Genomic DNA, 13,471 nt, shown 5'->3' with positions numbered 1-13,471 from the left:
AGATCACAGAGATATTCAGACCCAGACAGAGAGAGAACCAATCTCAGCATTGCATTGTAAGGTTACAGAAGAGCAGCCTAAGGTTTTCAAACAGCCAACCTTAATTTATCCAGTAACCTTACAGGAACTGCCAAATGATAGATATCCCCAAGGCTATATAAGAGCTGAGTGGACTCCTGTGCAAATTTTAGATTTCGGAGATTCAAGGAAGTGATAGTCTCATATGGCATGCATTCTTCACCTTTTGTGGTGAAGCAGATGTTAAACTCGTGGCCAACTTGTAATAGAATTATCCCTCAAGACTGGAGAGATTTGCTTACAGCACTCTTGGAAGCTGGTCTCCAATTATAATGGAGGACCTGGTGGAAAGATGAGGCTAAAACCATTGAACAACAAAGTGGGGTGAGAGGTTTGGAAATCTCCCAAAACCAACTTTTTTTTTTTTTTTTTTTTTTTGGTTTTTCGAGACAGGGTTTCTCTGTGTAGCTTTGCGCCTTTTCCTGGAACTCACTTGGTAGCCCAGGCTGGCCTCGAACTCACAGAGATCCGCCTGGCTCTGCCTCCCGAGTGCTGGGATTAAAGGCGTGCGCCACCACCGCCCAGCTAAAACCAACTTCTTAGAGAGGGAGATTATGCTAATATAGAAAGGCAATCTCTATGATGACCACACCCTGGCTTTGTGTGTGCAGCAGCCTTGAAATGCTTGGGACAGAATTGAAGAAGTAGGAAAGAAAATTGAGTCATTTACTAAAGTTATGCTAGACTCAACAGAAACTTTCACTGATTTCTTATAAAGACTGACTTCAGCAGTAAATAGAATGATATCAATTCAGATGCTAGACAAATAATAATTGAATCTCTGGCTTTTGAAAATGCTAACGCACAATGCAAAAAGGTAATTAGGCCGTTAAAGGCAAGATCAGCACCCTTAGAGGAATGGATCTGAGATATAGCCAATATTGAATCTCATAACCATGATGATGCTTGGACAGGAGAGGTGATTTCCATAGATTTGATTTGAAGAAAAATCAAAATGTCAAGTGTTTCAATTGCAGTAAACAAGGTCACCTAAAAAGGAATTGTAAACAGGGAGTTCCTAGAAACAATGTTTTTTCTAAGAATAATCCCAACAGAATTCCCCTCCCTTCTGGAGTATGCAGAGGGTGTGGCAAAGGCAGACATTGGACTAATAAATGTAGATCACTAAGGGACAGTCAAGGTAACCCTCTGCCATTGGGAAATGCCTTGAGTGGCCTCTCGCAGGCCTCTAGTGCCAAATTCGGTTCAGTTGTTTCTTGTAATCATGGAAGAAACTCCTTCTCAGAACAATTAAAGAATCTAATGCCTATTGTAAAAAACCATACTGCTCTGGATAATAGAACACCTATAGAAGAGAGAACAAAAAAATTCAGGAGAAACCATAAAGCAAATATGATAAAGACTAGATATGAACAAGAGACAAGAGAGACCATTCAATCTAAACAAACTTTTAAGACTTAAAAATACTTTTCATTTGATCAGATATAACTTGCCAAAAGGGAACCTCCCCAAAGTTAGGGATGGGGAAAGGTTTTGATTTTGTCTTTTCAGGAGAATGAAGGTATCCAGCTAAGGAATCTGAAGACCACTGGACAAATGAGACATGTGAAGGAAAAGAACAAATCATCCACACCAAAAAAAAATGTCCCAAGAAAAAGAGCAAATTGGCCTATTGGTATATCACATCTCCAACAGGATAAAAATTTTATAAATCTTCACAAATGTTTGTTTCTGCTGTTCTCTATGCAAATGGCCTTTTTGTAGTCCCAATTTAATTGAAAATTAAAGCTGGCTTTGGAGTCAGAGTGTGGCTCTTTCCTTCTCTAAACCTAAGCACGCTTGTTAAAGTAAAATCCAAAATCTCTGTTTCATGTCAGAAGAGCCACATGATATGGGACAGAAGAAAAACCAAAATTAAGGGACTATTCTACTGCTACTAGTCTCATGATCTTTTGGCTTTATTTTGACTCCTTAAAGCTTTTCTTAAGATATGAATATTATCTCAAAATTTATAAGATCAATATATGTACACACACATTTACATACATACATACACACACACATATATATTTTAAACTTTTTATCATGATATTAATGGTCATATAGAGTACTAACTAATTCTAGAAAAAAGGTTTCATCTAGTTTCCTGTACATGATTTCAGGTTTGGGTCTCTATCAAGTAACTAGGAATTAAGGTTTTGTACTCTGGATGTACATAACAAATATTGATCCTTTAAACTCTTTGAGATCTGCTGCATATGACATTTAAAATGTTTAAGTTTTCTGCAATGAACCATGACCACACCTAACAGTGACCTTTGAAGTCTCCAAAAGGATGATGGGGCCCCACTATGATGATTCCACATGGACTATGATAATGCCACTAAGCTGACAAACACCACCTAAGATCAGCTTTGGACTATAAACTGCTCAAGACAATTTCAAGGTGGCTAGCTGAGATGATCCAGCCTCACAGACTACTCTAGCCAGGACCTGAGACAAGCTGTGCACTTACTTTCCCATTACAAAGAGACTGGACAACAAATGATAACAGTTACCTCTCCCAGTACTTGACAATTAACCCAAATTTTTCTTTTCAGGTTTCCCCCATCGCTCCCAGACAGGAGGAAGCAATTTTAAGAACACAACGCCCACATTCTCAAGAGGTGGGATGGGCAGTTTTTGGTCATTCAATGGGTTATGGATATGTGTCATTGTTTAGGGAGGTTGGTTACAAGTTGTTATTGGTAATGGTCAGGAAAAAAGCTGAACAAAGGAGATTAGATTCAGGGTTCTTGTTTCAAAAAGAAAAAAGGGGGGATATGGAAATGATAGGATGAAAGGATAGATTATTGAATCTACTTCTAAAAAGCAACTACTTGTTTTTAAAAATTTTACACTGATATGGATCTTTGTATAATGATACAAAGTTCAGATTATTTTTTAGAACGTACTGTACATACATTTCTAATCTTGTTCAATGTATTGTACCTAAACATTAGATTTAACAATGTAATGAAAATTGCTAGTCCTTGAAAGTTACTACAAACTCTTTAGGATAAGAAAGAAATGTAGGTTAGTAGTTAGTTACCTATTGTATGTTAGGTATGTTTTCAAGGTCAAACATATATTTTAGGTAGACAAGTTGTCTTCAAACACTTCAGAGATCTACAAAATATGGCATTTAAGATGTTTTTATAACGTAAGTACCCCCCCCCCCTTTTTTAATGACAATGAGACATGTTTGCTCCTGGCAGCACTAATCTACTTGAGAGAAGATGATAGGCATCGAAGAAACTCCATATGGAGTTTACTTTCTTTGTGCCAAAAGTAAGCTACTGGGCAAAAAAGTGCTCTTGCCTCGACTGCTGAGAGTATACTGTCCAAACTGGAAAAGCAGGACACAAAAGAAAATGCTGTGGAGTGTCTTTCTATTTACTGTGAGTATGTGTTGCTCTGATTGGTTGATAAATAAAGCTGTATTGGCCTATGGCAAGGCAGCTTATAGGCAGAAGGGAAATCCAGGAGAGAGACAGGAAGAGGAAGGGCAGAGTCAGGAGTCACCAGTCAGACACAGAGGAAGCAAGTTGACAAGGCAGAACTGAGAAAGGGTACCAAGCCACATGGCTAAACACAAATAAGAATTATGGGTTAATTTAAGTGTAAGAGCTAGTCAGTAATAAGCCTGAGCTAATGGCTGAGCAGTCATAATTAATATAAGCTTCTGAGTGATTATTTTATAAGTGGCTGTGGTTCCACAGGGGGCCAGGCGGGACCTGAGAAACATTCCCGCTACATTTGCCAAAACAAGGCGAGATGGTCCTTCAGGTTCCTGCTTTGCAGAGGAGACTGCCAGACATTCTGCAGGACACAGGGAGAAGCAACTGAGAGACTCTGGTCCTATAGGCTGAAGATGGATGCCCCACATTACAGAGGAACTTTGGGTGACTGTCCAGGCAGCCAACTGTGTAAGTAAATTGGTTGCAACCCTTTCCCTACAAACTGTCTCTGTCCTTCTAGATTTTTGGAAGTTGCTTACAATTCTCTTCCTGTTTACGTAGTTAATATTATATCCTTCTGAGGTCTTTGATGTAGTTGAAGACTAGATAGTTATAATTATAATTTTCATTGGTTATGATAAAAGATAAATTAGATATGAAACTTTAGACTCATAAATATAGGCTAGATAGAATATTTTCCTTAATTTTGCCAAATATAAATAGACTAGATATTGTAATTGTAATTCCTGCTTGATAACTATTCTATTATATGTAATTTTACTATATTAAAGTTAAAACCTTCCTTTTTGATTAGACAGAAAAGGGGAAGTACTGTAGGATGTCTTTCTGTATGCTGTGAATATGTGTTGCTCTGATTGGTTGATAAATAAAGCTGTATTGGCCTATGGCAAGGCAGCTTATAGGCAGGCAGGAAATACAAGCAGATATACAGGAAGAAGAAAGGAGAAGGGAAAAGACGTGAGCCAGCTGCCCAAGGAGCAACATGCAATGGGACACAGGTAAAGTCAAGGAACATGTGGCAATACATAGATTAATAGAAATGGGTTAATGTAAGATATAAGAGCTAGCTAGCAAGAGGCCTGCCATAGACTATATAGTTTGTAAATAATATAAGCCTCTGTGTGTTTACTTGGGTCTGAGCAGCTGCAGGACCAGGCAGGACACAGGAAAACTTCTGACTACAAGAAAGTGACTGCCAAACCTTGCCAAAATAAGGTGGGACAGTCCTTCAAAAATCCTGCTTCATAGAAAAGTCTGTAGACCTGAGGCCAAAGATGGACGCCCCAATATTGCAAAGGAATCTTGGGTGACTGTCCAGGCAGCCAGCTATTTCTGTCATTTCTCACTTTTTTTTCCCCGGTTTTTTGAGACAGGGTTTCTCTGTGTAGCTTTGCACCTTTCCTGGAACTTACTCTGTAGACCAGGCTGGGCTCGAAATCATGGAGATCTGCCTGGCTCTGCCTCCCAAGTTCTAGGATTAAAGGCATGCACCACCACCGCCCAGCATTTCTCACCTTTTTTGCAAGTTGTTTGCCTGCACTTCCTGCTTACTCAGGTAATATTTCCCTATGGAGTCTCTGATGGAGTTGAGGACTTTATAATTATAGTTTTCCTTGTTACCAGACTCAAAAAAAAAAAAAAAAAAAAAAAAGAAACTCACTAAAGAGATGTAAAGTGTATAAGGTTAAGAGACATCAAAAGATAAGTTTTGGGTTGGTAATGCAAGTTAGGATAGAAAGTGAATTAGGTACAAGAATTTGGACTCACCAAGATAGGATTGATAATGGAGTATTTTAGTATTTTCTCTGAATTTGTCAAATATAAATGGACTAGATATTGTTGATGTATTTATTGTCTGTATATATTTATTGTACTTATTGCATATAGTTTCTTATATTATAACCTTTTTTAAAATTTTAGACAAAAAAAGGGAAATGTGGTATTTTGTTTGTGATCTAAGAATAAAGCTTGCCTGAAGATCAGCATGAGGCGCTAAGCCACTAGTTAGCCATAGAGGCCAAGCAGTGGTGGCACACACCTTTAATCCCAGCACTCAGGAGGTAGAGGTAGACGGATTTCTGTGAGTTCAAAGCCACCCTGGGCTACACAAGATTGATCTAGTCTAAAAGAGAAACAGCCAGGCAGTGGTGGCACACATCTTTGATCCCAGCCCTTGAGATCTCACGCCTTTAATCTCAGTATTAGCAAGTGATATGGCTGAGCGGAGAGAGGAATATAAGACGGGAGGAGACAGGAGCTTAGCCCCCTTTCAGGCTGAGGATTCAGTAGAGGTAAGAAGTCTCTCTAGTTGTTGGCTCCTTTACTGATCTTTCAGCATTTACCCCGATAATTGACTCTGGGTTTTTATTATTAAGACCAATTAGAATTCGTGCTACAGGTCTGGGTGGCTCAGGGAGACCACTGGGATGGTTTAGGCAATTGTTACTTAGGGAAAAAAAACGATTAATTCAAGTCTCCAAAGACGGATTGCCAAGGCAGCTGCCATACAGGTGTAGGTAGCATCAGCTATGACTCCAGTGGCAACTGCCTGTGCATTTACCACACCCTCCCTCACCTTAAGGACCACACTCATCTGCAGAACTGTCTTATAGTGCCCTGCAGTTGGGCAAAACAATGGCCTCCAACACCTGCTTCCACTCTGCTCTTTCCTAGATCATCCGGGATTTTTATAAATATTTATTTGGGGGTGAGGGGTGCCACACATCGTGTGGACGTCTGGGGGTCAGAAGACAACTTGCAATGCTACACTGAGCTATCTCGCCTGCGCCACTGACCAGAAGTTTTTCTTTTGTCACTCGAGTCAGCACTTCTCTGTGTAGCCCTGGCTGCCCCAGAACTCACTCTGTAGACCAGGCTCTCTTTGAACTCAGAGATGTACCTGCTTCAGCCTTCCACGTGCTGGGATTAAAGGTGTGCGCCATCACCACCCAGCTACAGTCCAGTATTCTTAAAGGAGGCCACTGAAGGCAAGACCCTAGAGGGCACGGCCCCAGAACTACAGAGAGGGCCAGCAGCCTGTGAGAGGAAAGATGGAAATACAGATGTCCAGGCTAGGCCTGGTGATACCAAGGTGCCATCTGTCTGTAAAGTACGCATGAAAGACATGGCCAAGCCTCAGTGTGGCCACTGGACACAGGGTGGTGTGCACAGCTGGACAAAGGAAAGACTCTGCAGCAGCTCTGCCGCCGCCCTGCAAAAGCAAACACCACTTGTACTCGGTGAAGAGAAGGAGGAGCTTCAAATAGGTTTAAAAATTGGGGGCTGGAGAGATGGCTCAGAGGTTAAGAGCACTGACTGTTCTTCCAGAGGTCCTGAGTTCGATTCCCAGCAACCACATGGTGGCTCACAACCATCTGTAATGAGATCTAGCACCCTCTTCTGGCCTGCAGGCATACATGCTGTATATGTAATAAATAAAAATCTTTAAAAAAAAAAAAAAAAAAAAATTGGTTTAGAAGAAACATGCAAAAAGAGCCTTCTTTTTATCCCTAAAAAGAACATGGGGCTCCTCTTCTACCACCTTCTTCCTCCCTGGTCATCTCTTCAAAAGGACTCTGTGCTAGGCCCCAGAAAAGTCCTAATGTTGAAACCTTGAGCTGGCCTGTTCTGTAATCCCAGCACTCAGGAGGCAGAGGCTGGTGGACTGTAAACGTGAAGCCAGAATGGGCTGCTAGTGAGCCCTTGTCTCAATACAAGCAAACCACCCCCAAAGCAGCAACCCCAAACGAAGTCTAGGCGCTTCTGTCCTCGCTCTGCCATGAACAGACAAACTTCTGGAGTTCACTCTGAATTCTGTCTCCTTCAACAAACAGAAGTTTCCCAGAGATTATCAGAGATCACTTTTAAAGCCAGGCTTTACTGGAAATACTAATACTGGAAAGCATTAGATAGGGTCTACCGTACTCCTACCTGCCAGTGATATTCCAGAGTGTCAGTGACCTCATCCCATGCTCCAGGCTCCTCTGCTAGGCCATGACAGGGCCTCATTCTTCTCTCTACTCCAGCAACCTAAGCCAGGTTCTAGAATTGGTCTTACCACAAGCAGGAGCTCTGAGAAGTCTAAGAATATGCTTCTGTCACTTCAGCAGACCCCAACCTTTCCCTATGGCTCAACAAGCCTCACTCCGGCAATCTAGCCGTTACCCCAGCTCCCCTCTGCTCTTCAGATCCCCCGTACCTACTAACCTCTTGCCCATGACTCCTAGAACCTAGTCTGAAACTAGAAAAAGCAAAGACATGGGGAGATGTCCCTTGGCCCTACTCTAGCAGTTAGGCAAAGTGGGCCAACGGTGGCTCCACCCTGCCTGGGACTCCCATGGCTTCCTCAGTCACAGCTCTGTACTACGAGCAGAGCTTCTACTGATCCTAACTACAGGGTCTTGCCATGCCCCGGGACCTCCTCTTAGTGGCAAGTCTACCCAAGTCTCAGCTGCAGGAGACCTGGACAGTGGGATGAGCGCCCTCCTCCTTCCCACAGACCAGCCAATGGGGAGGTACAAGCTCGCTGTCATTTCCCCTGCAGACACCCCCCTCAGCCCTCCAGTCCCACAGGCAGAGCAGACCACTCAGGAAGCAGCTGCCTTTCCCTCGGAACTGTGTGAACAGGTGTCACAGGTCAGAAAGTGCTGTGGAGGCCTTGTATCCTGCCCTTCACTGGTGCCTGGGCACTGGCTCCTACAGCAGCAAGCCCTGCCTACCATGGTGGGGGGCCGTCCACACTGTGCACAGAGCTCACAATTCCTGGGGACCACTACCGCGGAACTAGCACCCAAGGACTACAGACAAAAGCAAGGCAACACTTTCTGGAAGAGTTGGCACACGCCATACTTACGGCTAGGTTTTCCAACTCCAACTGTCGCACCGTGTAATATGACTTGACATCTTCAGAAATCAGTGTCAATTTCAAATTTGTATCATCAAAGACCATCTCTTTTTCTTCTTTCTGTGGCCAATACTGGGCACATTTTAACTGGGGGAAGAACAACACTAGATTATTCTGAGCGGCTGCTACATGAGGCAGGAGGACTGGAGGGTGGTCTGCTAACTTTACGGTAACTCAGAGTCTGGGGTCTCCCAGTCAGTACAGCCCCTACCCTGGCCCCGCAGCTTTGTGGCAGAGCTCACACCTCCCACCCAGCAACAGCAGCACAGCACAGAGGGTTCTAGTCCTTGGCATGAGGTGAAACCACACACCACAGAAGCCATGCCCCTCACAGACACCTTCTGTAGCATCTCAGTGTGACCAGAGCCCCCTGAGGAAACCCACAGCAACAGGATGGAGGGTTGGAGCCTTGTCAGGCTGAGAGGCAGCAGTCAGCCGGCCGGCTAGAGGGGAAGACAGCCAAGAGGTGCAGCTCACTGGTTCGTTCAATTTGGTTCAGTCGGAAGTCCTCCTGGCTCCTCTACTCTGCCAACTTCAGAAACCACTTGATCTTGAGCCAGATGCTGATAATTACAGCTTTTGATGAACTCAAAGATTTGGTCTGGGATTTAGGAAAGAAGACGGGGCTGGAACTCCGTCTCACAGACTCGGCACAGTAAGTTCAGATGGTCCTGCGGCAGGCAGCTGTTCCGGGTCTCCAAGGCAGGACTGACAGGGTACCCAGGCAGAGGAGACCCCAGAGAACTTGATCCTCCTCAAGGAATGCAGTATGCTGCTCTTTGGTACAGAACACACAGAACTCACACATCTAAACTGTCCCAGGCTGGTCCAGTCTGCTGGGAGAGATGTTCCCTCTCTCAGGGTGGGTGCGTGGATGGGGAGAGCAAAGGAGGGGTGTGGTGGTATTGTGTTCCCCAAAATATTGTACACCCTAATAAACTTATCTGGGGTCAGAGAAAAAACAGCCACTAGATACAAAGGCTAGAAAATGGTGGCACTCACACCTTTAATCCTAGCACTCCAGAGGTAGAAATCCCTCTGGATCTCTGTGAGTTCAAGGCCACATTGGAAATGGCCAGGCATGGTGACACACGCCTTTAATCCCAGAAAGCGAGCCTTTAATCCCAGGGAGTGGTGGTAGAAAGCAGAAAGGTATATAAGGCGTGAGGACCAGAAACTAGAAGCATTTAGCTGGTTAAGCTTTCAGGCTTCCAGCAGCACAGTTCAGCTGAGAGTCATTCGGATGAGGACACAGAGGCTTCCAGTCTGAGGAAACAAGACCAGCTGAGAAGTTGGCCAGGTGAGGTTAGCTGTGGCTTGTTCTGTCTCTCTAACCATCCAGCATTTCACCCCAATACCTGGCCAGGATTTGTTTTTATTAATAAGAACTTTTAAGATTCCTGTTACATCGGGGAGACACTGCGAACACATATGACCTCAGGATTCAGAGGAGGAGGATGCTCAGGCTAGCCAAGCAAAGAAAGAGGTCAAAGAGGCACTTTGGAGAGAAGGTTCTGATGGGTGGCAGGAGAACGTCTCAGGGGAAAGCAGGGGACAAGACAAGGAAGACCAGAGCACAGTGGGGCTGGGGCAGCCCAGGGGCCTGAGACATCACCTGGGGCTGGGGCTGCCAAGGCTGAATAGAACTGCAGAGGCCTGTTGGACTTGCTCTTCTGGGGCTCAGTGTTGCCCCCCTCCTTCCAAACCAATGCAAAAGGTAGAGAAAGCAGTACAGGACCCAAGGGCCTACAATGCCAACAGGGAAGGAGCTTTCCAATCCCAGGACGGAAGCCAAGAGGGCTTTCTCAAGAGCTTGGTTTCAAGGTCTGGCCTACTCAACCCATGACCCATCCCATCTTCGAAGACCAGCTAGAGAGATGGGCCTCTCAACCAGGGCCAACCTGTCAGCATGGGAGCAGATCTTAACATCCTAACACAGAGGCCAGGTGCCAGTGAACCGAGAGACCTGAGTCACTTACTCCCACAGTCAGACCCCAGGCCACCATGCTAGGGTGGGCACTCACCATGAGTAGGGAGAATGCCAAGAGTCTGTCAGTACAGACGAGGGAGTGAGTGTCCTCACCTCAGAGGCAAGGCGGGCAGACTCTACCCTTCACTTCCACAGCAGAATCCCAGAATAAGCCTGGCAGATCTCTACTTAAGCAAAATCTATGATTTCAGAGGCATTCTGGCCCACAGCCAAACGTCCATCAACCAACATTTAATTAGGTGTCTATAGGACCACACTCTGCTCTGTCATTTCCTGTAAAAATTTCTGCTTTAAACACAAAACAAAACAGCACACTCCCTACTTCCAGTTAGCCTTGAGCGGAAGCCTGACTTTTACTGGAATGCGAGCAGGCCATCACTGGAACTGACATCAAAACCCTTTGGCCAGCCCCATACAGGAAGGTGGCAATACCAGTTTGCTGGTACCCCAAGTTTAATATCATCTCCACCATGAGGCCTGAAGCTCATCCAAGTCCTTACAAAACAAAGAGCCAGGCAGTCTGAGGAAGAAGCTGTGATGGTCAGTGCTGTCTCTCCGACAGGGTGGCTTGTTTCATCCCCAAAGGATGTTAATACTGACAAGTGAGCAGGTCCCAGAGCTAAGGATCCTGGGCTAAGTACCTGAGTACCAAGTACCTGAACCCCAACTCTGGCTCTCACAGGGTTTTACAAGAGAAAAAGGCCTCCCACTGTATAAACAACAGTCCCATGCTTACACACAGCACACATCATGTTGCCATGTCTAAGTTAAATTTCAAATTGAACTAACAAGAACTCTGGCCCCTGGGCACCCCAGTCTAATGCACACAGCCTATAGTGTGGTTGGATTCATAAGCACCAGGTCCATGTCCCAAAGGTAGAAGGCCAGCACCCACATGTCTGAGAGGAAACAGGACCCAGAGTGCACATGTAGTCCAGGGCCTCTGGAGCCCAGCTTTACTGGGCTGGGGATGGTTGGAACTAGGTGAGTGGGGCAGCAACAGGTACCCTTCTTGTACTCTACTCACCCCGGGGTTGCTGATGTGCACCTCACACAAGGCACACTGTTCCAACGGCCCTAAGAGGAGCAGAATAGTTCTAAAGGACCACTGCCATGCTGCCGTGGGAAACAGCAGCCAGCTGACCAGCTGGGCTTCCAATGGCAAACAGGAATCTTGAGGAAGGTGGTCATGGTGGATCTACTTATGATAAGCCCAGGGTGCTGAAAGCCAGACCTGGTGGCACTTATTCAACTACAAAACAGACACCATTCCTTATAATGTGATTAACAGCTGCTAATGCAAAGAGCTAACTATAAAGGGTCATCAGGACCCCTAGCAACATATTTACATGTGTAAGTATATACACAAGCATGTGTACCCTTACACACATGCACAGTAAATCCTGCCACATCTGGTGACTTAAAAAAATATTTAATATTTTATTTACGTTTTATGTGTATGTGTGTTTTGCCTGCACACCATGTGCTTGCCTGGTGCCCACTGGGGTCAGAGGAGGTTGTTGGGGACTGGAGAAATGGCTCAGTGGTTAAAAGCACTGGCTGCCCTTCCAGGGGTCCTGAGTTCTACTCCCAGCAATCACATGGTGGTTCACAACCATCTATAATAGGATCTGATGCCCTCCTATGGCATGCAGGTAGACATGTAGAGCCCTCATACACAAAATATAAATAAATAAAATTAAAAAAAAAAAAAAAGAGGTTGTTGGATCCCTTGGAACTTGAATCACAGGCAGCTGCGAGCTGCTATGTGGGTGCTGGGAATGGAACCTGGGTCCTCTGGAAGGGCAGTCGGCAGTCTGCGCTCTCTCCAGCCCCCACGTCTGAGGATTCTGTGATAACAGGCTGATTTCAAACTCCACCCCTGGTGTTGTCACCTGACCACACCGCACAACTGACCACACATCTGTTATTACTGTGCTCTACAGAAGACAGGAGGTGGGCACCAGACAACAGTATGGCAGCTAGCTGCCTCAGGAAAGCCACCACGAGTGACTGGGACCCTTGTGCTCTGTGTGGGGGGCAACCTGCTTGTGATGCCTAGTCCTCACTCCGTGCACCTGGTCCACCCTCAGTGTGACCACTGTCTCTGGAGGGGATGGAAGGGTTCTTTGGCAACCTCACATTCTTGAGAGTTTGAGGAAGCTAGAGCAACAGACAGACAGTGCCTGTGCCTGGCCAGGCCTTGGGACATCCCATTCTCTGCTCCTGGCTACTGCTGCAGTTGGTCCCAACAATTCTTAGCTCGTCTTTTCCAGGGACCTCAATCTCTGGAGCTGCAGAGTTTATCAGTGCCAACCAAGTCCAGGGAGGGAAGAGAGAGGCTGCTGGCTCTGCCCCATGCTGGCCTTGGGCAGCACTCCAAGCCAGTCTTCAGTGCCCATCACAGGAATGGGAAGAGGGAAGGGACCAAAGGACTGGTTGTTTGATGACAGATCTGAGACACAGTGTCACTATGACCCAGACCCTTGGCCCAAAGGACAGGGTAAGAAACTAACCGGAGACCTGTCTGGGCTATGGTTTGAGGAGTGAGAGTCGGGTCTAGGTAACAGGTCCAGCCACTCGGGGTCTGCAAGTCGCCTCAGTGAGTACCCTAGAGGTGAGAGTGTGGTGAGACCCAAGTGACAGAGACCACCCCGCAAGTGTGAGACAGAAGGGACTGGAAGCAGCAGGCTGAGGGGGAGGGCTGCTACAGGGGCAGAGCCTCAGGGGAGCTATTTCAGGAGAGCCATGTGTCCTGAAGCCAACTCACCAGCAGAGGTCATGGTGGCACATCAAATCTGGAGCTGGGGTCCCCCAGTTCTGCAGAGGCACCTTTGCCCTCAAGAGGCACAGTCTGGGCTCGGTGAAGAGACACTCCACCGGCAGTCCCAGGGAGCAGAGCCAGGAAGGCGCGAGGCCTGCGTCGGGCTCAGCAGCGCTGCTGCTCCCTAGAGTCAGACTTGACTTGTTTGTAACCAGTGTTTGATTATGTAATGCTCACCTTCTTAAAACAAAGGA

At 45.8% G+C, this 13,471-nt stretch overlaps 1 protein-coding gene across 2 annotated transcripts in view; it reads right to left on the bottom strand.

The window, feature by feature from the left end:
* Positions 1–13,471, bottom strand: part of Ptpn1 (protein tyrosine phosphatase non-receptor type 1) — a 58,279-nt gene that overhangs the window by 6,536 nt on the left and 38,272 nt on the right. For both annotated transcript variants that reach the window (XM_059261956.1, XM_059261955.1), the window contains exon 5: positions 8,413–8,550. In XM_059261956.1, the coding sequence (XP_059117939.1) occupies positions 8,413–8,550 (138 nt within the window). The remainder of the gene's footprint in view (positions 1–8,412; positions 8,551–13,471) is intronic.

This window comes from Peromyscus eremicus, chromosome 4, assembly GCF_949786415.1.
Source record: "Peromyscus eremicus chromosome 4, PerEre_H2_v1, whole genome shotgun sequence".
NCBI classification, from domain to species: domain Eukaryota; kingdom Metazoa; phylum Chordata; class Mammalia; order Rodentia; family Cricetidae; genus Peromyscus; species Peromyscus eremicus.
The sequence above is the reverse complement of the archived record's forward strand: the minus strand, read 5'-3'. Positions and strand labels throughout refer to the sequence as shown.